This window comes from Phascolarctos cinereus, unplaced genomic scaffold, assembly GCF_003287225.1.
Source record: "Phascolarctos cinereus isolate Bilbo 61053 unplaced genomic scaffold, phaCin_HiC Scaffold_2;HRSCAF=192, whole genome shotgun sequence".
Taxonomy (NCBI): domain Eukaryota; kingdom Metazoa; phylum Chordata; class Mammalia; order Diprotodontia; family Phascolarctidae; genus Phascolarctos; species Phascolarctos cinereus.
The window spans coordinates 299,279,357-299,304,975 of NW_027555625.1; the positions used below are offsets into that span (position 1 = coordinate 299,279,357).

The window sequence follows — 25,619 nt, forward strand, 5'->3', positions numbered from 1 at the left end:
TACTCTTGACAGAATTATATTGAATGTTGTAAGAACCTTGAGTCAAGAAACTTGGTTTCAACTTCAACATAATTTACAAAGTCTTCCATGTAGTAGGAGCCAGTACTACACATGTTAAAAAAAGTTATATATGCAAGCTTATGCTAAAGGAAAATAGATATTTTTAACAGGCCACGTTGGCACAGCCAGGGATAGTGCAAAAAATATGAGAGATGACCTGGGTTCAAGTCACAAGTTGTCACTTTCTCTCACTGTTCCTTGATTTGTCTATCTGCAAAATGAGGATATCTATACTTCATTCAGGTTGATGATGAATGAGAATATAGTTACAAAGATAAAAGGTAATAAAATTACAAAAAGTATTTTATCCTTATTTGTTCATTAAAGAAAATTTAATTCACAATAGAGCAGAACCAAGTTTACTTTTATTTAATATGAATAACACCACTCTCTGGATTTGAGAAAAGTGGAATTATACAGCTTATTTTCACCTAATACTTTGATTTTCCTTATTACCACCCTCATGAAGTCAGTCTTAAGCAGCAGTGTCTCCATTTAACTGATGACGCTAGCTTGTTCAAAGTCACACAACTAGTAAGTGGTGCAACCAAGACTCAAATCCCCTAATCTCACTAACCCCACCAGTTTTGTGCTAGATTTGATTCCTGTTTTCTTACTGGCCTCCACCCATTTTTCATGTGTGGTTTTTGTTTTGTTTTGTTTTTTTAAGCAAAGGGAAAAGCTGTCTTGTAGTAAAACTATATCCTCTGTGTTTGGGAAATTCCATGATACTCTACACTGTGATGACCTCCTATTCACAAATCTGACCAACACCAGCATTTTTTGCCCTTTTAAAATACCCCTCTGAGAAAGCCATACAAAAACACTTTTAAAATATGGACAAAGTATTAAATGTGGTTGGTACTTTATTAACTTAAGATCCAAGATGTACAGACAAGGTAAACTTGAAATTGTATGAAACAATAAATATTTAAACACGAAACATCATTTTGCCTTCCTGTGATCCATTAGCTAGGTAGTGATGCAGAGCTAATGGCCTGATTGTATGTAGACTAGACCCACAAGCTGCATCCATCCACATGGCTTAAGAGCCAAGACATGCAGCTTTCCTGTATCTTGGTCGGTCTCCCTGAACGACTGAGAACCCCTGCCATTTAGCATCACTCTTCTGTTTTACTAGATGAAACACACCAAAATTAATATACTAATGAGTGAAGAGCTTTATTGATCCAGCAGGCACTTTACAATAAAAATCAGCCCCAGAGTCTGCCTCCCTCCTCTAGGAAGTCTATTTCTGTACAAACCCTCAGATTCTTTGAAAATATAACACCAAACAAGCACTCCCTTTCCAAGCAGCAAAAATTCTAACACCTGCCAAAGGCATCCCAACATTCTACATCAGCAGTGCCCAGGAGCCACCAGCAGAACGAAGCCTCCTTTCTCCAATATCCAATTTCATTGGTGGCAATTCTGTTACTCCCAGGCAAAGGAGAATGTCAGATCATGTGCAGGATTCAGAAAAGGCAGCAGCAGAACATTGGGTTTCCCCCCCTCCACCTCAAAAATAAAAAGCATTTTCAACAAATGAATGGTCTGAAATAGATTCATGGTAGTTTTGGGGAAGATGGGCCAGTGTCATCTCCATTATTCTTTCTTCCTTGTCCTGGGTCCCCAAACTCTTCTGGTCTTCTCAGTACAAGTTAAAAGTCTTTTTTTAAACAGTTTTTCTTGCTGTGAGAACTCTTATTATGGAACCTAGACCACCTACTGCTAATGCCTATTGGAGTGAGAAAAGGAGACCAATAGTACAAGTTAGATCATTTAGTCACAAACCGCCACCCTACCCAATGAGTTAACATTAACACATTTCTATAGCACTTGAAGGTTTACAAAGTACTTTCTTCACAATACAGTCTCATGAGGCAAGGAGTGCAAATCTTAATCCTACTTTTTAGAGAAACACAATTCAAACAGCCACTATCAGTGCTGGGACTCAACCCCTGTTTTCCTGAGTATATTTACAATATTCTTTCCACTATATCCAACTGCACACGTTCTAATCTTTATTTATTAAGCACCAACTGACCAAAAATAAAAAAAGACTGCCTCACAAAGTGTGTTCCCCATTGTTTAAGGTTTTTAAACAACAATTGGAATGACCACTTGCCAGAAATGTTAACAAAGGAACATCCTACTCATGTCAATGTTCATCTAGATGATGCCTGCCGTAGCCGTTCACGAGAAGGGATTTATGTGACAATAATGGCTTCTGAGCTCCTTTCCAACTCTCAGAGTCTATGTGCACAATTTTTTTTGGGGGGGGGAGGTGAGGGCAGATAGACTACACCTCCTGACAAAGAACTGACTCTGCCAACGTATCTCAGACCTCAGATAGTCTTAACTGAGTTGTGCAAAATACTTAAGCTCAGTAAAAATTAATTCTCATACCCTGTGCTGGCAATGGCAGATGCTACTATATTTAATCAGAACATAGTCCTTGTAGGGGCAGCTAGGTGGCGCAGTGGATAGAGCACCAGCCCTGAAGTCAGGAGGACCTGAGTTCAAATCCGGCCTCAGACCAAACACTTGACACTTACTCGCTGTGTGACCCTGGGCAAGTCACTTAACCCCTCTTGTATGGCTTCACATATATAATGGGAATCATATTTCTTGCCTTCTCCATGGGTGGGGAAGGGGACAGAGGAAGAATTTGGAACTGAAAATAAAAATAAAAAGAAGATGGGGTAGGATCTACTCTGGGGCAGCAGTGAGAGGGGAGACTTCACATATATGGAGAACAGCCTGAAAGCACAGAAGATAAGAGATCTTGGACATATTCAGGAGTAGGCTAGGTTAGCTGGAGTACAGAAGGTATGGACATAAGTCTGGAAAGGTAGGTTGGTGTCACAATGCTAGGCTTAGGAGTCTGGACTATGTGATAGACAAAAGGGAGCCACTGAAGGTTTTTGAGTAAGAGAGCAATATAATTGGAGAACTACATCTTGAAAGACTGATTGCAGAGGGTGAAGAATGCTGGGAAAATCTGCTTCAGAGGCTACTGTAACCATCCAGAAGAGTAGTAATAATTCATTTACTGACATCCTCCAGGGGTTTTTCCTCAGGGCACCATGACGACTAGAATCCTCACCAGTACTTGGGGGGGGGGGGAGAAGCTACTTACCTATTGCAACTTCCTATTATGATACAGATAATACTAAGCAGAAATGCTTCCGTTAATCAGCCAGACCCAGATGAGGTGGGCAGAGACCCTATGTGGGCAGCCACATGAAAACATTTCTACACTTTTATCATACAGGCATTATTTTAGGCAAGATAAATTTGCCTTGGCTCTTTAGAGGGGGAAAATCATTCTTCAGGCACACTCTACACAGTACTGTCTCAACCAACACCATCCTAACCAAATTCCACTAAGATCTGGTGGGCCAGAGCATCAGAAAGAACAACTGATAACTCATTAAAGCTATCTTTTTGGGGCCAACAAGGTATGTGAAAACCACTGAGCATCACATTGTTTATCATGCCAATCCCAATACTGTTTGTACAGAATCAACAGCCCCTGTATGGCTACTCCATCTAATAGGAATGCTTTCATGGAAATAAGATGTTAAGAAAAAGGAGTACTTGTGTCCCACATTTGTTTGTTAGGGTTTTTTTTTTTTGGCTTTTTGGTAAGGCAATTAGGGTTAAGTGACTTGCCCAAGGTCACACAGCTAGTAAGTGTTAAGTGTCTGAGGTCACATTTGAATTCAGTCAGTCTTCCTGACTCCAAGGCCAGAGCTCTATCCACTGCATCACCTAGCTGCCCCCTCTACATTGGTTAAGTAACAGAAAAAGACTACTGCCTGTTCCAAAGAGTACAACAGAAGAAAAACTGGACACTAGAGAGGGAATTTTTAAAGTAAACTACTTGCAAAAATTTCTTTTGCTTCTTTCTTCAACCCTATCACCATCATTTCACTGGAACCAATGATTTCCTAATCACCAAATCTGGTGGCCTCTTTTTATTCCTTAACATCTTTGACCTTATGGCTTTTGACACCTTTCACATTGGGTACCTTTCTCCTCTCTTGCTTCAGAGTCTGTCTCTGTCTCTCTCTCCGTCTGTGTCTGTCTCTCCACGTTACCACCACTATGGTGAGTAATTCCCAAGCATCTGGCATTGGCCTTCTTCTCTAGCTACTCTGACCATATCTATGCAAGGTTCCCAAATCTGCACCCCAAATCCTGATGTCCCAAGTTCCATACAAGCACCTCTAACCACCTCTAAGATATCTCCACTTAGATGTGCTACGCAGCACCCCAAATGAAATCTGTCCCACACCGATCTGATTATCTTTATCCCTAACCCTCTACCTTGTTTTCTATGCACATAATCTTGGATTTCTCAGGCTTCCCATCAGCTTTCAATTACCACCAGATCCTAATGATTCCATCTCCAAAAATCTTGCTATCTCTCCCCGTCAGTCCATTCCCACTGTCCCTACCTAATTTAGGTCCTCATTACGACTTACGTATACTACTGTAATAGCATCTTTACAAGTCTTTTCCCCCTTCATTTTCTCTTCAATCCATCTTCTGTATGGTTACAAGAATAATCTTAAGCATAATCTAGTCATGTCACTCCTCTGCTGAAAAATTTTACCAAATAAAATTCAAACCCCCCTGTGTTGCATAATCTGGGGTCCCTCTACATTTCCAACCTTCTGTTATTTCTCCCTTCTATGCAGTCTACACTCCAGCCAAACTGGACTGTTACCCAAACATGCCCTGTGATTTCCTGCCACACTCGTCCTGTGCCTATGGAGAGTGTCTTCCCCCTTCTCCTTCACTTGTTAAACTCCTACCCATTTTTTAAAAACAAAACCTATGATCCTAAACGCTGTCACCTGTATCAAGCATTCCTTGAACTGCTCCACATGGACAGAATTATATCTTATCTAAACTTGGTATTTTCTGTAACCTCTATCAGTGTCCTGCACACAGCAAGTACCTTCACAAATTGTATAACCCTTGTGAATGTATGAATTCTCTCTGGAGCACCCCCAAGTGATCATTAGGCCTCTACTTGAACACCTTCAGTGAGAATGCACTCACTGTCCACCAAGTGAAGACTTGTAGAATATCAGAGCTAAAAAGGAGTTCAAAGATCATTTAATCCAACAGCTTCATTTTACCAGTGAAGGAATTATAGCCCAGAAAGTTGCAGTGACTTGCCTCCAATCACTCTAGGTCATCTGACTCCATGCCCATTGATCATTCCAGTCCATTATGCCAACCATTCTACTTCTGAATGCCTTAGATTTTCCAGAAGTTCCTCTTTACATTAAGCTGAAATCTGCCTTCCCAAAAGTGTCCCTCCCATCCCAGACAGGTGGACATCCTGATTCTGTACTCTGGAGTCACACAGAAATCTTGGAGGATCATAGTATCAGAGCCGCTGTTTCTTAAAGTCTTTCCAACAATGAGAGCACTTGCAGTTTTCTTTCCTAGCTAATTTTTCTTTCATAGCAAAAGCTACCTCACACACTGAGTAATCCCAGACGAGCGATGAATTAGATGCAGGGTTAATTTAGAAAACAGACTGACCTATGTAACTACTTCAAGTGACAAATTATAACGTGGAGCTTAAAGGAATAGCCCACATTGTGAAGTCTTTATTAATATTCAACCACTGTTATTCTTGAAATTATCTTCAAAACTGTCACACTGGCCACCTCTTTAGATAAGCCAAAGAATATACAAGAATACATACACATGTACTCAACTCTGAACAATTCAGTCTGTAAGGTAGCAAGAAATGCAACTCCCCAAAAGTTTTGCCACTGTACCCTTGACTTTGCCCAACAGATCAGGAAGGATTGTGTTTACCTAAAAAACAGCCTGACCCAGTCAGTGCACAAGCCTCCATGGGCAAAGCCTGCCAGTTGCTCCTAGGTGGGATGTGCTATTCCTAGCCCTATATGCCAAAGAGTACATGTTGTTTCCTAAGGCGATTAGCCTTTCTAAGCTTTGAGACACCTTACCTGCCTCTCTAAGGGATGCTCTATGAATCATACAATAGGAAAGCACCTTGTAAACGATCAAGTACTATAGAAAAATGACTCAATAAATCATTTATTAATATATACCAGTAGTACCTACTATATTGTAACATATTATTATTATTGAATGTGACTAAACTCATTAATGGGAGACCCCGCCTCAAAAACACATACTCCTAGGAAATTTTCACAAGCATTTGAAGAAACAGAATACACTCTATCTTTACGGACAGCTCTGCCACTATGTATTTGACCTTTGGCAATCTCTCTTCTCTTTGACCCTCAGTTTTCTCATCTATAAAATGGGAATAATATCACCACCACTAAAGGCTTCTGATTCCTAATTGCAGCCTGGTGCCTTCCATTCTTAAAGACTGTGTGCTAGTTCTGGCAGATCTTATAAAGATGAAAAACTTCACGGAACATAACTAATGTTAAGAACAAGGTGTCCACCTTGCTAAATGAGACAGGCTCATCACCAGAAGGCTGGCCACAATAACTCATAAAAACCAGCTACCAAGGCTTGGAGAGGTGGTCTGCCTCAGTGAGGCACTTAATTAAGGACTAAAGCGATTACAAAACACTTTAAAACAGAGAGGAAACAGCGGCCATACACATGGCACTTGCTTTGTGAACAGACCCCTGCGAAGGAAGAAGCACATACCTTCTCATGCCACTGAAGTAACACAGCGCTGCTATTCTCTGTGGGCTTTTCAAATCCTTTATAAATGTACTTCATTAACAAGTCAATGCCATTTCTGTCTAATGATTGTACAGCCTGCTCTATCTCACTGCTTTTAAAGTTCGTGAGCACTTTCAGTACCACTCCTTGGGCTCGTTCCTGCAAAGACAGAAGAGAGAGTGGTGAGATCCAAGGGGCCATTCTAGGGCAGGTGGCAAACGAGACAAAGTGCCCTCACACAGAGCAGGAAAGTGGGCGGGGGCTCCTTTCTTCTCAGTGTGTCTGGAATGGCTCCATTTTTTTCTCACAGGGTCAGAAGATAATACAGAGAACTAATGTCTGTCCATAAAACAGATAACAGAGCAATCACTTTTACTTTCCCAACATGCTCTCTGATTATGAGAAGCAGTGCAGTGAATCAGCACCAGATTTGTCATGTGGATCCCTGACTTGAAGTCTAAGGTCTGCCAGCTGCCTATCTGACCTCAGTAAATCATTTTGCCTTAGTTTCCTAGTCCGTAAAATGAAGATAAACCTCATACTACCTTCCCCACAGAGCTATTGTGAGAATCAAATTAAGTAATAAAGTGCTTTGTAAACAAAGCATTATTTCAACGGAAGCTATCACTGTTACCTATTTAAAGCCAAACATTTATCATTATATAGTCCAGATGCAGCCTCAGATTATCTAATTAACAATAACTAAGGCAAAGAAGCAACGCTGTACATTTCTACCTCACTGGAAGTCAAAAGAAAGGCATATGGTCCTTTTTTGGCTTTCCTGTATTGCTATGGTTTTACATGTGACCCTGTGGCTACATTAATGAGAACAATGTGAAATTCCAATCTATTCTTATCTTTTGGGAGATCACATTTTATAAAGCCGATCTTTAAAATGTTATTTTCTCTCAAAAAGCTTTTCTCAAATAATCAGTATGTAAGAGCATTTTTTAAAGCTCTTAAAGATATTACCTAGCCCATGAGATTTTAACTGCCATACTGCATGTCATGTACAAAATCATCTGGGTGGCATTTTCATGTACTAGAAATAACACTGAACTCAGAGTCAGGAAACCTGACCAGGAATCTAGTCTGATCATTAACCAGGTGTATGCCATCTGGCATGTCACTTTCCATCATCAGGGGCCTTAGCTTCTTCCTTGATTAAATGAGAGCAGCTAATCTCTTAAGATCTCTTCTAGTCCTAACTCATTCTTCCTTCACACTACTACTAGACTAATTTTCCTAGATAGCTTCCTTTTCAGACCCCTTCCCTCTTTCTAACATCCTATCCTCTTTAAGGCCCTTCCAGGACCAACATCCTACTTTCCTTGGCTCCTTCTAGAACTAGCCAAAATCCTAAGGCCTGAGACCCATCCCAGTGTCAACATTTTACATCCTGAGGTCCTTTCTTGCACCAACATTTTACACCCTAAGGTCTTTCCTGGAACTAGTATTCTATTTCCTAAGGTCCCTATCTTGGTTCATAAGCTTTTTTGTGTGTGTCATGGACTCCTTTGGCTGTCTGGTAAAGTCTATGGCCTCTTCAGAATAATTTTTTTAAATGAATAAAATACAAAGATTGACAAAGGAAATCAAATATAATGAAACAGTTACAAAAATACTGTTTTAAACAAAGTCTTTTCTAGCACTAACAGTCTATGCCCTACAATTTTCTTGTTCTGTGCTGCTCCATAAGATTTTTTTAATTTCACAATTTGTTAAAAGTAATAATGCAGAAGCTCTACTTTCAAATAAACTTTTAGCTCTCTAAGCAAACCCACATAACTCTTTATTGAGGCTATGTATGATATGGGGCAGGGGGGGGGCAGTTTTCAAAATCCAGTCTGTGAAAATATGTACCCAATAACCCACTTCCAAAACCGCTATCCTGTTTACCTTCACTGCTTGATTCTTCGCATTGACAGGGGAGTTTCGTAAAGCTGCATGAAATGCTCTGAGCATATCACCTGTGCATCACTGACAGTCAAGGATCACTCTGATGGGATAGAATTTTTAAGCCTGCTACACTAAACACATTCATTAAGTTCTTAGGATGAAAAAGCTAAATAGGATCTTCCTCTCATCCTCTCCCCCCATTTCCTCCACAGCAATATGTGAAAAAGGGCAGGCAAAGAGGGCAGTCTACCCACTGAGTGTTATTTTTTTAAATAACCAGTCCTATGTCCTGATGGGTGGTGGTAAAGGTCCAAGTGGTGGCATTAAAAGTCTGTGATAAATTGCTCCCCCTTCAGTCTAGCCAAACTGCAAATCTTCTGTTACTCATACCTTAAGGATCTTCTAGTCTCTCACCTCCAATTCATAGGCTACCTAGATTCCTTCAAAGTGTGGCTCAAGCCCAACCTCCTACAAAAGGCTTTTCTGAGGTCTCCCATCAGCTAGTACCTCTCTCACCTGAAGTTATTTATTCTGTGTGTATATTTACCTAGATTTACATTTGCATAGGTTGGTTCACCAATAGACTAAACACCCTAAAGGTAGGGACTGTTGCATTTTTGTCTTGGTAATTCCCAGCATCCAGCACAGTGACCAGCAACACAGTAGGTGCTTAATAAATGTTTTTTGTTTCATTTGATAATGTAGGACCAAATTTATTAACTTCTATGAGTCTGTTTTCTCATGTGTGAAACATCTATAAACAACACTTGCTGGCCTTCCCTCCCAAGCGCCATTGTGAGGAAAGTAATTTGTACATCTTAAGTGCTATAAAAATGAGAAGTTATTATTCAGAGAAGTTTCACCTTTAGTCTAAATTTGCATCAAAGCTAATTTAATCTCAAGACATTTCTAAAGTAAGCATAAATGCCTTACTTGCATTCAAAGAGGATTTTATGATCATTAAACTCTCAAAGAAATGAAGATTAAACTATAAACTTTCACTGTCTTCTTCCAAGTCTAACCTGAACCAGGGAAATCCCAAAGCACTGATTAATATCCCTAAATTAATCTAGTGAACAGTTCATTGCAGAACTATCAGAACCTTCCTCTTCCCAACCTCAATTACAGTATTTCATTCACATACACTGTTCCGTATTCAGAACAAAGTACATTAGAGAAAATCTAGGTTACATCCCCAAAGGTGACACTTATTTTTAGCTACATTACATCTGCTAGTCTTAATTTCCTCTTTTAAAACATGGTGTGGCCTTTTTAAAAAAATTCAAATATAGACCAAATACATACATAACCTCTGCTCGGCCAAGTCCCTCCATAGCTCAAACCAATGAAACTTCAAAATTAATGAATTCTCTGAGCTAAGTATATAAAGCAGTCTTCCTAAATCTAATGAAGCAGCATTCGAATTCTTATATAGCTCTCTGCCTAACTGAAGATGATTAAATACACCCTCAAACATTTATTTGTCTACCACTCTGCCCCACAGGTAGATCACCAGACACACCAAATAAAAGGCAGGATGGTATAGTGAATAAATCACAAGACACGGAGTCAGAAAAAGAACTAGTGCAAAGCCTGAATCTGTCACTTTCAGATAAGAAACAACTGATGGCCCTGAGGACATCAAAGCTGAGTAAGAGAAAACTTAGGAGTGACATAACAGCTATTTAGAAGTACTTAAAGAATGATCAAATGAGATGGATTAGACTTGTTCTGCAAGTAGGAAAAATGGGTAGAACTTTCAGAGGCAGGTTTTAACATATGAAAAAACTTCCCCAAAATTAAAGCTGCCCAGAAATGGGATGGCCTGCTTCAACAAGTAGGTTTCATATCATGGGAGATTTTCAAGTAAGGCTCATATATCTAGAGGTATTAAACGAACTGTTATGCCGTGGTCCCTCCCAACTAAGATTCTGAGACATCTTGTTAACTTAGTCAAGTCTCTTTTCTCTGAGTCTCTTTCCTCATCTATAAAATGAGGAAGTTGGCTTTGAGTACTTTCGCAGTCCTAATATGCTGAGTATATGAAAATCATTTGTGTCTAATTTTTCTTCCACAATCCTCCATCCTTCCACCCCCCCCTCAATGTATCCACTCCCAGTGTTATCTCCTGTATCAAAATGGTAAAAGTATTTGATATCAGTAACTTCCACTAGTTTGAATTATACTTTATTGTGAATGAGTTTTAGTTAGGGTATATCCTAAAGGCATTTGAATAAATCTTGTTACAGGTAAAGACATTTTCCTAACTCATAAAACTGTTTTCATGCCATATGGGGTCTCGACCCACAGTTTAAGAAATGCTGGAGGGGTCTCGAGTGGAAAAAGTTTAAGAAGCCCTGAGCTAGATGATCTAGGTGGCACTGTAGCACACCAGGAAAAACATCAATAGTCAGGAAACCTGGGTTTTAGTCCAGTTACCACTTAACTACTTTTGTTACTTTGGTCAAATTATATGCGATTTCAAGGAGTTAAGTTTCCTTGTCTATAAAATGTGGGGGATGGAATAGAGCATCACTAAAATCCTTTCTAGAGACTTGTACAAAATGATATAGAGCACACATGGCAGGGTCAAAAGAATACTTACTATACAATACTATGCAATGAATACAACAATGAAGGGCTAAGAAACCTCAGGTCAAATACAATGTCATGTATTAATACTGTACTGTTAAATTTAAAGGATACTTTTATATTTTCTACTAACAACTGGTAAACTAACTTTTTCAGGAAATGTGCTTTGTAAGGAACTTTGCTGTGGAGTATATGACTTGTCAAAAACACCTGACATTTATAAGGCTTTTGAGCCTTACAAAACCTGTGAGGTAGATACTAGTTATTATTCCATTTTACAGACAATGAAACAGGCTCAGAGAGGTTAAGTGACTTGCCCATGATTACTCAGCTAGTGTCAGGGATGTTGTTTGAACCCAGGTTTTCTTGATTCCAAACCTAACATTTTCCCCACTATGTCAGGCTGACAAAACAAAGCAAATGTACTCACAACCTTTTTTTTTTAAATACAAGTCATTTTAAATACAAGTCTATACTGTTTTGACATTCTATTTATTCTCTTTCTGTTTTAAGGTTCCTTTATGTTTTAATCATCATGGCACTCAATCAGGTATTGGCAATTTCAGCCCTTTATCTCTAGTTATGGCAGCAGCTGATGGTCCACAAAGATCAAATGAGATATTGTAGTGCAATATAAATGTTATGTATTGTTATTTTAAGAAAGGGAAAAGACTAGGAATCAGAAGACATTTGAGTCCCACCTCTGCCAATTATTAGCCCTGTGACCTTGGGCAATCACTTCACTTTTCTGAAAGTCAGTTTCCTTTTCTGTAAAATGGGTATAAACAGTCCCTGACCGAAACCCTTTCAGAGGTGATGTGAGCGTAAAATGAAATATGTTAAAACACTTACCACTATAAGTAGGGAATACAAGCTTTACCTACACTACTTGTGTAATTTTAGGCAAGCCTCTTAAGCTCTCTAAGTCTCAGTTTCCTCATTTATAAAATGCAAGGGGGGGGGCCCAGTTGCACTAGATCAGTTCCCCTCTGGCTCTAAATGGTACAGTGGAAAGTGTGCTAGGCTAGGCTAGAATACCACTTCAAGGGGCAGCTGCCTGGTGCAGTAGATAGAGCACTGGCCCTGGAGTCAGGAGGACCTGAGTTCAAATCTCAACTCAGACATTTGACACTTACTGGCTGTGTGAACCCAGGGAAGTCACTTAAGCCCAACTGCTTAACCCCCCCCCCAAACAGAATGTAACTTTATCTCCTTACTACTGTAAATGAGAGGGTTGGTCCAGATGGACTCTTATGATCTTAGCATCTGTAATACAATGAAATCTAGCAAGATTCCTGAAATCACTGTTTTACTATACTGGCCCTGAAGTTCAAGCCTGTAATCCAGACCTTTTGGGGTGACTTGAGGAGAGGGAAGGGCCTGGAGCACTAAGCGCAAGACTTGAATCCAGGTCATCCTGACTCAGATTAGCTTCCCCACCCACTACACTAAGCAAGTTCCCTCTACCCCAGGCAAGAAGTCTACAATAGGTCCCTTTTCTCCCCACCTTCTCTAATCAAAACACCTTCCTAACCCCCTGAATTATTTTTAGTATTTAATGGCATACTATTTTACTCTTCTTGCTCCCGAGTTCATTCCAGAATGTATTTATATTTCCTCTACTAGGTATACCTCTGCTGATGACAGTTTCTGTCAGTGAACTGTTATATCAATGTTAATACAGGGATAACTGTACCTATATTATGTGTTTACATAGTTTCAAAATATTTGAGTAATTTTATATTCATTCTTTAGGTCTCATATCTGGCCTGTACTGAGGGTCACAAAGTCTAACAACCAAACAAGCAATCATTTGACTATTAGTTTTCTCTCACTGTAGGTCTTCAAGCCAAGGCTGAATGACTACTTGTCAATGATGGTATAGAAGGGATACTTATTACTATGAGAATTGGATTAGATGGCCTCTAAGATCCCAACTCTGACATCATGTATTCTACACAACAACTAGTCCAATGGGAAAAAAAACACTTCTTTTTTCAGGTGAAAGTTAATAACCATCTCTGTCTACATTTTGCTGACAGACATGATAGCAGAGCTCTGGATGGTACAAAGACTGGAATCCAGTCTAAGATCTCATTTCTAAAAATGTTTCTATTCAGACAAAAAAGGTTAAAATCACCAGAAGTACCACCATTTAATAAAAACTGTTGAACTTAAAGACTGCTTTAAGTCTCTGCTCCTCCACTCATTAATAACCCCTTAGCATTAAACAAATCACTTCTCTCTGGGCCTCATTAGCTTCATTGTAAAATGAGGACACGAGACTAGATCAGCAGTTCTCAAGGTGTGATCTGAGGACCCCTGGGAATCCTCAAGATGGTCCACAATGTCAAAATTATTTTCATAATAATATTGAGATGTTATTTGCCTGTTAAATTTCTCTTCTTTTTTTCCAACCACTTATCTGTGGAAGGCTTGATTTTCTTCCTTTACTTCAACCAAAACAATATATAATAGACTGACTGCAGAAACAGAAATCAGCTGTTTTCTATTAAGCCACACATTAAAGAAATTTACAAAAAAATACGTAAAATAATGCCACTCTTTTTTTTCTTTTGGAAAAGGTTTTTTCCATAAAAAATATTTATGTTAACATGTAATGAGTTAATAAACAATTATTTTTTGATTATCAGTTTTAATTTCGAATGTGGTAAATATTAATAGCAGGGCAACTAGGAGGCACAGTGGATAGAGTGCCAGGCCTTGAGTCAGGAAGACTCATTTTCCTGAGTCTGGCCTCAGACACTTACTAGCTGTGTGATGCTGGGCAAGTCACTTAACCCTGTTTGCCTCAGTTTCCTCATCTGCAAAATGAGCTGGAGAAGGAAATGGCAAACCCCTCCAGTGTTTGGGGTCACAAAGAATCAGACATGACTGAAAATGAAAACAACAAAAATATAACTAAACACCACAGAAACAAAAGCTCTTTGAGATCCTCAATAATTGATAAGAGTACAAAGGGTGCCTGAGACCAAAAGGTTTGAGAACCCTTAGATGAGATGTCAAAAGTCTCTTCAAAATCCTGTGATTTCCTATGATGTATGGTTTCATTTGAAGAATGCAACCTATATTTCAATCACTATAGTATTAGCCACATTTTACAGGAATGTGAAACCTAAAGGGGTTAAGTTACTTTTCCAAGGTCACAAAGACAGTAAGGAGCAGAAATAGAATTCAAACCCAGTGCTTTTGACTTTACAAGTACAGAGTTCTTTCTACTACAGTATATCTCAAAAAATTTTAAAAGGAAAAGTATCCAATTAAAGTTAGCAATAGCAACGTAGACTGGGAACTGACCTTGAAGCCAAAATCTCTAACTTAAAAAGTCTCTGTGACCCTGAGCAGGTCCTCTAGGCAACTTTCTAAGACACTCAGTTGCAAAGAAGATGTAGCCAATACAAAGAGTGAGTTTCCTGAGAATTCTTTACAGCAGTGAAATCACAGGTCCTGTCTCTATGCGTAAAAATAATACCAGTTTGTTTTTTTTTAAATTTTTAGCAAGTCAGATTTAAGGAGGGAAAAGAGTATGATAAGACCAAAAAAAGAGAAAGTATAGTCAGACCAAAGTGGCAATATTTGCACTACAGGATTGTTGTAAACCTAAGACATGAAAATGGGAGCCACCACAGGCTGTTAAATTTCCTCCACTTGAGACTGCTCTCTAAAGTAGTGCTTATTTTCTGAGATGTAGTCAACCAATTAAAGATCCTTGGGTAAATAAAGGCTGCAAATTATAAGTGTCAAACTTCTTTACTGGAAGTTGTACCAAAGAGACACAGCTAACTATAACCATCACTAAAATGAAGAATATTCTTTCTAGAGTCACGAAGAGCTGGGCACAACTTGATAACCATCCTGCTTATAAAGATTTCGTTTCTATAGTCAGAAATAAGACCATTTCCAGAGTTTGAGAGCCTATTTTTGGACTTTATGAGAAGCTGTCTCATTTTTTAAAACTGCTTCCAACCTCAAAGGGGAATATGGAGAAAAAATATGCCAAACACGGAACACTAAAAGTAAAAGATGGCTGTTGAAATAGCAAAAACATACGAACAGAGAATAAGATGAGGCTATTTTTAGAAGCCGAACATTCTAGGCAGGAGATAAAAAGTACTTCTGGGGAAATGAAGATGAAAGTCACAATTTAAGGCAGTGGAAACCAACACTAGCTCTTCAAGCTTTTCTTTCTATTCGCAGGCAGGGGTAAAATCTCAAATCCACGGGGCCTTCTGTTCTAAAACTGCTTCCCTCACTTCCCCTCCCCCACCACACACCTATTTTTAACAAGACTCGCTCCCTGTCACAGCATGAAGGTATGAAGCATGGTTAATGAATGCAGATCTGTATCCAGGACTGCTCTGACCCCATCTATTACTCAGCATTGGATCACCTTGAGCACTCCCCAGATGGAGGCTGACGAGAAGGGCCCCATTTCCTGCCCCATTTCCCCCCACATCTCCGCTCCGCAGGGTGGGGTATTATACAGTTAAAGACACCCACTTCTTCCATTTCTAAACAGGTAAAACCAACCACTCCACATTTTTCCAAACTTGGCCCATCCCTCCAGCCCTCATCACACCTGTATTCAGTCCCAGGTTGGTGGGATGGGGAAATCAGGACTTAGAGAAGCCAGAGTCCCAGGGCTTCGGGGGCAAGTTCCCAGAGGCTCCCAATCTCTTTACACAAAGCAGGGGTGGGGGGTGTAAAGCACCAGACGGAGAAAAAAAGATGCTGACCATCCGAAAAAATGGGGGCCGGGGAGTCCCTCCCCAGACCTTTCCTAGCCTTAGCTACATACATTCTACAATGCATGGGATAACTAAATCCGCAGGACAGAACAAGGGAAGAGGGAAATCTCAGAACCGCAGGACCTGTGGGATGCAGCAGGGTGGGGAAGGGTCTCCGAAGCGGGGAGCAGCCTTGGAATGCTCTCGGGGTGACCGGGGTCCCTGGGGTGGTCCGCGGGGAGCGGCTCGTAAAGACATTCCAAGACGGTCCCTCTTCCCTCCCCCTCCCTCCGCCCTTGTACCCCCTTCTCCTCGGGGTCTCTCCCCGCCCGCGCCCCCTCCTCCTCTCCCTCCCCCGAGCCCGCGCGGGTGGCGGAAGGATATTGCCGCAGCAGGCTGTCCACCTCCCCGGGGTCCGGGTCCGAGTCCGGGCCCGGCTCCGCCGCCGCGGCCGCCGCCGCTTCCTCCTGCTCATCCACGAACTTGTTCTCGTCGAACTCGTCGATGTCCACCTTGCGGAAGCGCGAGGACAGCGTGTTCCGGGCCATGGCGGCGGCCGCCTCCGCCTCCCGCGCAACGCCGGGAGAGAAAAGAGAGTGAGCGAGGAGAGCCCACAGAGACAGCGCTCGGAGCCCGGCAACGGCCCCGGCAACGGTCCGGGAGACGACTCCGCCGCGCCGCGCGCCGCGACGCACGCCAGCTTCCGGCGAAGGCCGGAACCGGATGTGGGTCAGCGGGGGCGCGGGGCTGAAGGGGCGGGGCTGGACTGGGGAGGCAAGGAGGCTGCTTTACACTGGCGAGGCTGGCCCCAGGTTGTTTCTCCCAGGCGGTGGCGGCGGCGGGCTTGGAGGGAGAGGCGGGGTGGTAAATAATCACTCTAACCCGAGGTTCCTCCTTCGTGTGCTTCAGGATTTACGGAGAGCTTTCCCCATCTCTAACAGCCAAGGGAAGTAAGAAGGGGTGAGGACTAAGTTCTCTTATGCAGATCATTAACCTGAAGGGAGTCTGGAGCATCTCTGAGGTCCATGTCTGACCTAACAATCTGAGAATTTGGGAGTGATTTTGCCCAGCTGGCAGAGGGAGTCAACACGCATTGGTGGTTGTTACTGCGTGCCAGGCACTGTGCTAAGCGAAAGGGAGACAAAGCCCCCCCCCCAAAAAAAAAGGAAAAGAAAAGGCCCTGCCCTCAAGGAGCTCAGTCTAGTGGGGAGACTACCTAAACAGCTATGAACAAATGACAAGTAGAGGCTAAATTGGAGATAATCCCAGAGGGAAGACACTAGTAGGAGGGAGCAGTGGGAAAGGCTTCTTGCAGTACGTTTATTATTGCAATCAATCATTCATTAAACATTTATTAAGCACTTATTATGTACTAAATTGTACTAAATGCTAGGGATACAAAAAGAGACAAAACACAATCTTGCCCTCAAGGAACTTACAATCTAATGTACTTGAAGGAAGGAGAAGTTAGGAAGTGGAATCGAAGAGGGAGAGAATTCTAGGCATGGAGGACAGTTCTCCCCTTCAATCAGAGGGGTCCCAGAGGCAGAGGGTACTGATGAGATGAGAGTACCGAGGCTGATATGATGTGGTTTTACAGGATGATGAGGTTCCTGGGGGAAGCTGACTGAGTGCTAAATGCTTTACAAATATTCTCTCTTTTGATCATTTGATTACAACTCTATGAGAACCAGGGCTGTCACACATCTTTGCCTTGCCCTTAGTGCTGATGAATCACAGATCACAATACTTACAGTAGCTGTCTAATAAATGTTTATTGAATGAACCTTAGAATGGGGCAGACATTCCCAAAGAAAGGAAATGACCTGCTCATTTAAAGCTGAATGGGACATTAGAGATTACCTACTCAAAACCCTCTTATAATGAGGACAAAGAAGCGGAGGCCCAGTGCGTGGAAATGATGTATCAAAAGTCACTAATCTTTGTAACTAGAAAAGCAGAGATTGAAATCTGGTCCTTGGACTCCAAATCCAGCACTCTTCTGACCAACAGATCCAGCTTAGAATCTGTTTCCTACTTCCCTGGAGTATCTTTTCTTTTCTTTCTTTCTTTCTTTTTTGGCTAGGCAGTGGGATTAAATGACTTGCCCAGGGTCACACAGCTAGTGTCAAGTGTCTGGCCTGAGGCTGGATTTGAATGCAAGTCCTCCTGACTCCAGGGCTGGTACTCTATCCACTACACCACCTAGCTGCCCCCCTGGAGTATCTTTTCCAGGAGGCCGTGTGGACTTTCCAGTCTTTAAAACTCAACCTGCCAAAAGACAAAAGTGAAACCCAAGTCATGATCATCCAGTAATATTACAGGGTGTGGGAGGTACAAAAAAATTAATACAAGAAGGGGAGTTGGGAGAAGTACAAGATTATGTGACAGCTGAGAACGATGTGAAGGCCCAACAATCTTCACCTGGTCTGACCCAAAGGCACCAATTTCTGGCTCCCCCTCTTTTATATCCTGGGAAAGCTTTGGGGTGAGTGGGTAGCAGATTCTCTGTCTTGACCTACCTGGTTCATAGTGTTCTGAGGAAAGCATTTTGTGGATCTTAAAATGCTGTAGAGATGTGTTACTGTTGTACTTATTTTCCATTCCCCATCTCCAAAAGGCACTTTTGGAAAGCAATCCATATCTCGGGGGCTAGGGATTGACATCCTCAGTGGGAGAAGGAGTAGTTATTATTGTCACTTGACATTCATGAAGCGCCCACAGCCTGCTTGGTACTGTACCAGATACAAAAACAGCCCCTGCCTCTGTTGCTAAGCATCAACTGGTAACTACATATTAGAGATGTTAATTGCTGACAGGTTCTGTGTGTGAGCTAGCTATAACCAATTTCCAGGAGTGAAGTGGTATCAGAGGATCAATCCTAGTGAGGAATGTAGATACTGTTTAAATCCAATTCATTTTTAGGGCTCAGAGAAGAAAATGACTTGCCCAGTATCACATAGGGAGGAAGTAGTGAAGCCAGCATTCCGATTCAGCTTCCAGACACTGGAACACAGCTAGAGAATTTCAAAAAACCTGTCTTTTCTTTCCCACGTCCCTTAATAGTAGGTTTGGTAGGGAAAACTAAAAACTAAGATCTTTCCAATTTTTTGAACTCTGGTCCAGATCCCTTCTACCACTAAAATAAGTCTAGTTACGGGAAATATTGTTATACCAAACATTTATATATAATAATAATTCATAATGATGCCCTTTATTATTTTAACACTTTATAGTTGCAAGAAGGCATTATAAATGGAATGGATGGAACATTGAACCGAGGAGTCACAGGGCCTGAATTTTATCCTCAGCTCTTCTGCTGGCTTGAAGCTTTGGGGGACAGATTTCAAGAAATTGGGTTTTGGATTCAGTTGTTATCCTTTTCTGAACCTCAGTTTTCTGAACCTCTTCGAAATAATGGGATAAGTCTTAAAGGGTCTCTAAAAGCCCTTTAACTCTTAAAGGGTCTTCCCAGCTCTAACATTCTGTGTTCTAACATCTATGCCCTATGAGCCTTTCCATTTCTACTATGTATTCTGTATCTTAACATTCTGTGTTTTAATGTTCCTTGATTCCACATGTATTATCTATTTCAAATCCTGGAATGCTGGTTTTCCTACTTGCCGTTTGTGTGATCTTGGCCCTCTAACTTGCTTGGACTTCCGTTTCCACTTCTGTACAAAGGTGATTAGACTATTTCTAAGGTTCCTTCCGGCTTTAAATTTGATGTTATTGTGCTATTATTTCTTGTGAGTCTCACTAGTGAGGTAGACAATGTATAACTGTCCCCTATGATGAATCTGTCAGTAAGCACTTATTAAGCACCTACTATGTTTCAGGCACTGTGCTAAGCTCTGGAAATACAGACAAAAATGAAACAGTCCCTACCCTCAAGGAGCTACGTTCTAATGGGGGAGACAGCATGTACATATGTAAGTTTATATAGATATAAATAAAGCTATATATAAGTACATATATGCACATAGATACTTAAATACAAAATACAAGGTCATTATGGGTGAAAGTGCATTAGAAACTAGTGAGATCAGGAATGGTTTCATGTAAAAGGTAGGCTTGAACTGAATCTTGAAGAAAACAAGGGATTGTGAAAGGGGATTATGGGGAAGAGCTGTGGAGGGAATGAATTCCAGGCGTGGGCACAGCAAGTACAAAGGCAGGGAGACTGGAGATGAATAATCCTGGGGGCCTACAGAAAAAGTAGATCAGTGAGACTGGACTGCTAGATATGTGCAGGTCAGGAATGTGTAAAGACTACTGGAAAGGTAGGATTGATCGATTTTGCAGAAGGAAAAAACTGTTCTAAAGGTGAAGTACAAGTTGTTAAAGAGAAATTCGATGGGAGAAGAATCAAGGAGGGCTTCCAGGGGGAAGAGCCTAAACTGGGCCTTGAAAAATGGAAGAAGTTCTAGAGCAGCCCTGGCTTTAACCGCGGGTGGGTGTGCATGCCTTCGTGAGGCCGCCTCCCTCCCCGCTTTCTGCCCTCCCCCCACTTCTGCCTTCCCCTCCTTTCCCCTCCCCCTCCTATCCCCTCCCCCTTGCCCTTTCTGGGCGGACTGTACCATTCTCCGTACATATCACCTTTCCTCTGCTTTGGCTTGGTCGCGTCCGTGACCCGGTAGTAGTTCTCAGGGTCGGCCCCTCCCCTTTCCTCTTTCCCTTCAGAGCAGGTGGCGGGGTGGCTGTTCTGCGATCATGGTGAGCTCCGCGCCAGGAATCCGCCGTCATCCTCGGGCTCCGGAGTCCCCCGGCTCGCGCCACACCCGGGGGCCTCCTGCCCGGTCTCCGATGGCGGGGCCGTGGAGGCTCCGGAGCCGCGGTCCGGGGCGCTGCGGACGCCTGACGAGCCTCCGGCTGCGGCGCCGGGCTCTTCGGCCTTGGCACCGGTTCCAGCCTTAGGAGGGTGGCGGGGAGGAAAGAGGGAGAGGCGGGGCTGGAGCCGCGGCTGCCGGGGACCCCGCGGTGCGCCCGGGACACATCGCGGTCCTTTCTAGGCCTCGAAAAAGTGGAGGGGCGGGTGGCTCGACCCAGTCTGAGGGCCCTTCCAGTTCTGACGGGTCGCAGTCAAGTAACTAGAGGCAGCGTGCTCGCGACAGCCGTCCAGAAAGGCCCAGGGATCTGTCATGTCTTCAGCAAGTAAGAGGCAGGACCACAATCCACATCCAGGTCTGCTGTTAACACTGGACCATGCTGCTTATACCGTTCCCACGATTATATCCATCAGTCCTTTCCTGTTAAACTTATTTTTGCCTTTTTTGGAAAGCCCTGGTTGTATTCTCATTTTAGCGGAGCCATGAACTTGGAGTCAGGAATCTCAGTTCAAAATATGACTCCAGCACTAATTAGCGTGTGTGACAAGTTAGTACATCTTGGTTTGGGCTGTAAAATGGAAGTGGAAATAGTTGGAAATTGGAGGGGAGGGTGAAAAGAGTATTCTTGCTGTTATCCTATCTTAAGATAACAAATGATAGATGTTATGAAGGTGGTTGGTTTTCTGGGAGGAAATGGGCCCAGGGTTCCTCCTACCTTTTCCCCAGTAAATGTAATGACGGCCCTAATTGAAAGTCTTCTGCTTTTCTTCAGTCTCCCCAGCCTGATCATTTGGCTTGCTTAAATTCCTACTGTTTTGCTTCTGACATTAGGCAAAAATCAAGGCCAGGGATCTTCGTGGGAAGAAGAAGGAGGAGCTACTCAAACAGTTAGATGACTTAAAGGTGGAACTTTCCCAGTTGAGAGTGGCCAAGGTCACTGGAGGAGCTGCATCCAAGCTTTCTAAGATGTGAGTGTTTTCAGTTTCTTTTTTTTTTTTCCATTTCTTTTTGTTGAGGCAGTCAGGGTTAAGTGACTTGCCCAGGGTCACATAGCTAGTGATTGTCAAATCTCTGAGGCCAGATTTGAACTCAGGACCTCCTGACTCCAAGGCAGGACGAGCTATCTACTGCTACACCTAGCTGCCCCCATCTTCAATTTCTAAAGAAATTTAGCAGTGGAGTTGATTTATGTAATTTGCTGCTTCTCTGGTTTTCAGAGTGCACGTTAGAAATTCCTAGCTTGTGACTAGAGTTATGGAAAATATGTTGTTAGAACTGGAAAGGACCTTTAGAACAGTGATGGTTAGAATGCACTGGAGGAAACTTGTAGGTGAGTCTTGGTTCTGCCACTCGATCACCTGCATGACCTTGGGCAGGTTACTTATTGGGGCCTCAGTTTCCTCTAAAATAAAAAGGGTTTAACTAGCTGATCTGTAGTTTCTATCCTCCAAAATCTGGTGTCTATTTTAAGAAACCTACCTGTGAAATAACAAAGATTGAGAAACAGCCTATTACAGTAGAAAGGTAAAAAGCACCATGTTAAGCCACTGACAAGCTGTGTGCTCTTGAACAGAACCATTTCTGCCATGGGTTTAAATTTCTTTCATCTATAAAGTTTGACCAGGTTTCCTCCAACCTCATTCCATGTTCTGGGGTCTGTTCTATAACAGTTCATAATTCTCTGACTGAACTTTCTGTGTAACAGCAAATCTCTAGGTTTTAGTTCTAGGGCAGACTACTGGTAGCATGAAGTGTGTAGGATGTACCATGGCCCTGTTTTGCCTCCTAAGCTGAAATCTCTTTCATTAACAGCCGAGTCGTCCGAAAATCTATTGCCCGAGTTCTGACTGTCATCAACCAAACACAGAAAGAGAACCTCAGGAAATTCTATAAGGTGAGTTGAGCTCTGAGAAGTTAGTATCTGTCTTGTGGATAAAATCAACTTGAACTAAACTGCAAGACACACACCCAGCACTGCTCTGACTTACAGAGAAAGTGTGAATTTGATCTTGCTACAGAATTCTCCTGCTGGGAAGCATAAAAACTGTATTTTTACTCAGTGAGCTTTCCAGAAGGTACAGTTTGCATTTCTTTGTCCTTTGCTTAAGGTGGTTTGAATGGAACTGGGGACTTGAGAAAGGTCCTAGAAAAAGGAAAATGAGGAGTGGTATGGGTGTGTGAGAAACCTTTCATTTCATGCCAATAAAAGTGGAGGTGTTTTCTGATACGATAACTAAGACTAATAGGTGCTGGTTTCAAAGGAGGCAGGCTTTAGGTAACAGTAAGATTTCCCCAGGGAAAATGGGACAGGCTGCTTTGGGTAGTAAGTTCCCTATCCCTGGGTATTTTTGAGCCAAGGCATTGCTGGGAGAGGGATCACAGAATCTAATCCAATTGATCCAGTTCAACCCTTACCTAAATGATATTTAATAAATGGTCCTTTCTCCTCTGCTTGAACATTTTTGGTCGGTCTGTTTGCTAGATTTTTTCCTTATGTCTAGCCCACAGTGAGTAAATGTTTGTTAATCAATCACCTGCTATATGTGTAAGCCACTGGGATTGAAACACGAAAAGGAACAGTTTGCTCTCAGGTAGCTTAGATTATATCTGGTATTATAATATGGACGCAGGTAAGTAGATACAAACTGATTTGAAGGCTGAAAGAATACCATTAGACTGGGGCATTCCAGGTATGCATAGGTACAGATTGTAAGATTAACGGCATTGTAGCTGGGAAAGACTTTGAAGGTAGATTTCGGGTGAAGAAACTGAGGCCTAAAAGGCTAAGTGACTTAGAAAGTCACACAGTTATTAAATGACAGGGCCAGAAAGTGAGCCCAGGTCTCCCGATTTCAAAATCAGCGTCCTTTCCACTGCTTAATTGGGTAGGCGGCTTTCAACTGTCAAGCCAAACAGCAGCTGGTTGTTCAGTTTGGCCAAAATGAGAATGAAATAACAGGAGATTAGTCTGAGCCTCATGGTGAAAGGCCCTAAAGGAAGAGTGGCAGAGTTTGTGATCTTGGTAGCCACTAAAGATTCTGGAGTGATCAAGACCCATGCCTTGGGAGAATGGATTTGGCAGCTGTGTGAAAAAACGGAACAAGGAAATGTGTTGAGAGCCTGAAATAAATGTGATGTTAGTGGGAATAGAAAGAATATCAGCATGAGAGTTTGCAGAAATAAAATGAACAGCATTGGGCCTGGTTGGCTAGGGAGGGGTGGGATTAAGGGAGAGAGAATTAGGATTTATTCTCAAGACTATAAACCTGAGTACTTGGGAGCGTGGTGGTATCCTTAGCACAAGGAAGGAGTAGATTTTTCGATGTAGGACCAAGCAGAACAAATTGATTTCATCTTCCGCAATAGCCTTTCAGTATTTAAGAGAAGTATTTATGTCCTTTCAGGCTAAATGTCTCCATTTCTTTAAAACAGTCTTAATTTCTGGCATGATCTGTAATCACCTCACCAATGTGGTCAGCCCCATCTGGATGTTCTCCAGTTTTAACATTCTTCCTAAAATGCAGCATCCAGAACTAAACATTACATCTGGTCTGGCTAGTGCAGAATCCAGTGTAGTATCTCGCCTCCCTTGTTATGGACATTGCTTTCCTTCCATTTGTGGGATTGGGGGAGCAGGGAGGCTGCTGTGTCATACCATGGATTCACTAAGGTCCCAGCCCAATAAGATAAATGGTAAGGAACTGTATAGGAGTTGAGAAGAAGAAGAGCTCTCTTCAAGCTAAGGTGCTCTGGTTAAGCTTCCGGGATGTGGAATGGGACCTGAGTGCTAAAGAATTTATTTATATTTAGTCTATGTGCAGTAGCATGGCAGAAGCCCTGGTGGGAGGAAAGACTGAATTTAGGACAAGGTTTCTTAAACTTTTTCCACTCTCAACCCCTTCAGTGCTTCTTATCCACAGTTTAAGAAGTGCTGGATTAGGGGGCAGCTAGGTGGCACAGTGGATAGAGCACAGGCCCAGAAGTCAGGAGGACCTGAGTTCAAATCCGGCCTCAGACTAAACACTTGACACTTACTGGCTGTGTGACTCTGGGCAAGTCACTTAACCCCAACTGCCTAAAAAACAAACAAACAAACAAGAAGTGCTGAATTAGGAGACCAGTTAGCTATAGGAACTCAAGTCACTTCTGGGCCCCCTTTTCCTTAACTTTGAAACACAGCAATTGGACTAAGGGGATACAAACAGGATTCTAGAGTGCAGGATATGGATTCAAATTCTACCATTAATTCTACATCTGCCTATCAGGCTAATAAGAGGCTTAGGTTTCCAGTTGAAACTACAGTTTCAAGCCAGCATGATGAAGCCTTTGAATCATGGTTCTGCCACTAACCATGACCCTTGGACAAGTAACTTCTCTTCCCTTGGTCTAATTTGCAAAACTGATTTTGGACTAGATCTTGAAGGTCCTCATAGTTCTGACTTTCATGATTCCATAAACCTAGAAAGATGGTAGCTCTTTCAGGAATTACTAAAATTAATACCTTCTGGTCACCTGATTTGGAGTCTCTTGTTCCAGGTTTTATGCGCTGATAACATGTGATTGCTTTGAGGGTCATGGCTTATTTTCTCAAAAACAGGGCAAGAAATACAAGCCCCTGGACCTTCGGCCTAAGAAGACCCGTGCCATGCGCCGCAGGCTTAATAAGCATGAGGAAAGCCTGAAGACCAAAAAACAGCAGAGGAAGGAGCGCCTGTACCCCCTTCGGAAATTTGCTGTAAAGGCATAATTTGCTAAAGTGCTCAATAAAAAGACAAATTGTTATAAC

At 42.1% G+C, this 25,619-nt stretch overlaps 2 protein-coding genes across 2 annotated transcripts; one reads left to right on the top strand and one right to left on the bottom strand.

Annotated features, from left to right (window-relative positions):
- Positions 1-908: 908 nt before the first annotated feature.
- On the bottom strand, positions 909-16,715 carry ARPC5L (actin related protein 2/3 complex subunit 5 like). The gene is made up of 4 exons (XM_078150129.1): positions 16,388-16,715; positions 8,665-8,736; positions 6,748-6,924; positions 909-1,798 (listed from the first exon to the last, which is right to left on the bottom strand). Exons 1-4 carry the CDS (start codon positions 16,550-16,552, stop codon positions 1,736-1,738), a joined length of 477 nt encoding a protein of 158 aa, XP_078006255.1. The 5' UTR covers positions 16,553-16,715; the 3' UTR covers positions 909-1,735.
- A 3,898-nt stretch (positions 16,716-20,613) lies between these two features.
- Positions 20,614-25,618, top strand: RPL35 (ribosomal protein L35). Its single transcript, XM_020967526.2, has 4 exons — positions 20,614-20,720; positions 21,665-21,801; positions 22,646-22,727; positions 25,431-25,618. The coding sequence occupies exons 1-4, from the start codon at positions 20,718-20,720 to the stop codon at positions 25,578-25,580; spliced, it is 372 nt and encodes a 123-aa protein (XP_020823185.1). The 5' UTR covers positions 20,614-20,717; the 3' UTR covers positions 25,581-25,618.
- The last annotated feature ends 1 nt before the right edge of the window (position 25,619 follows it).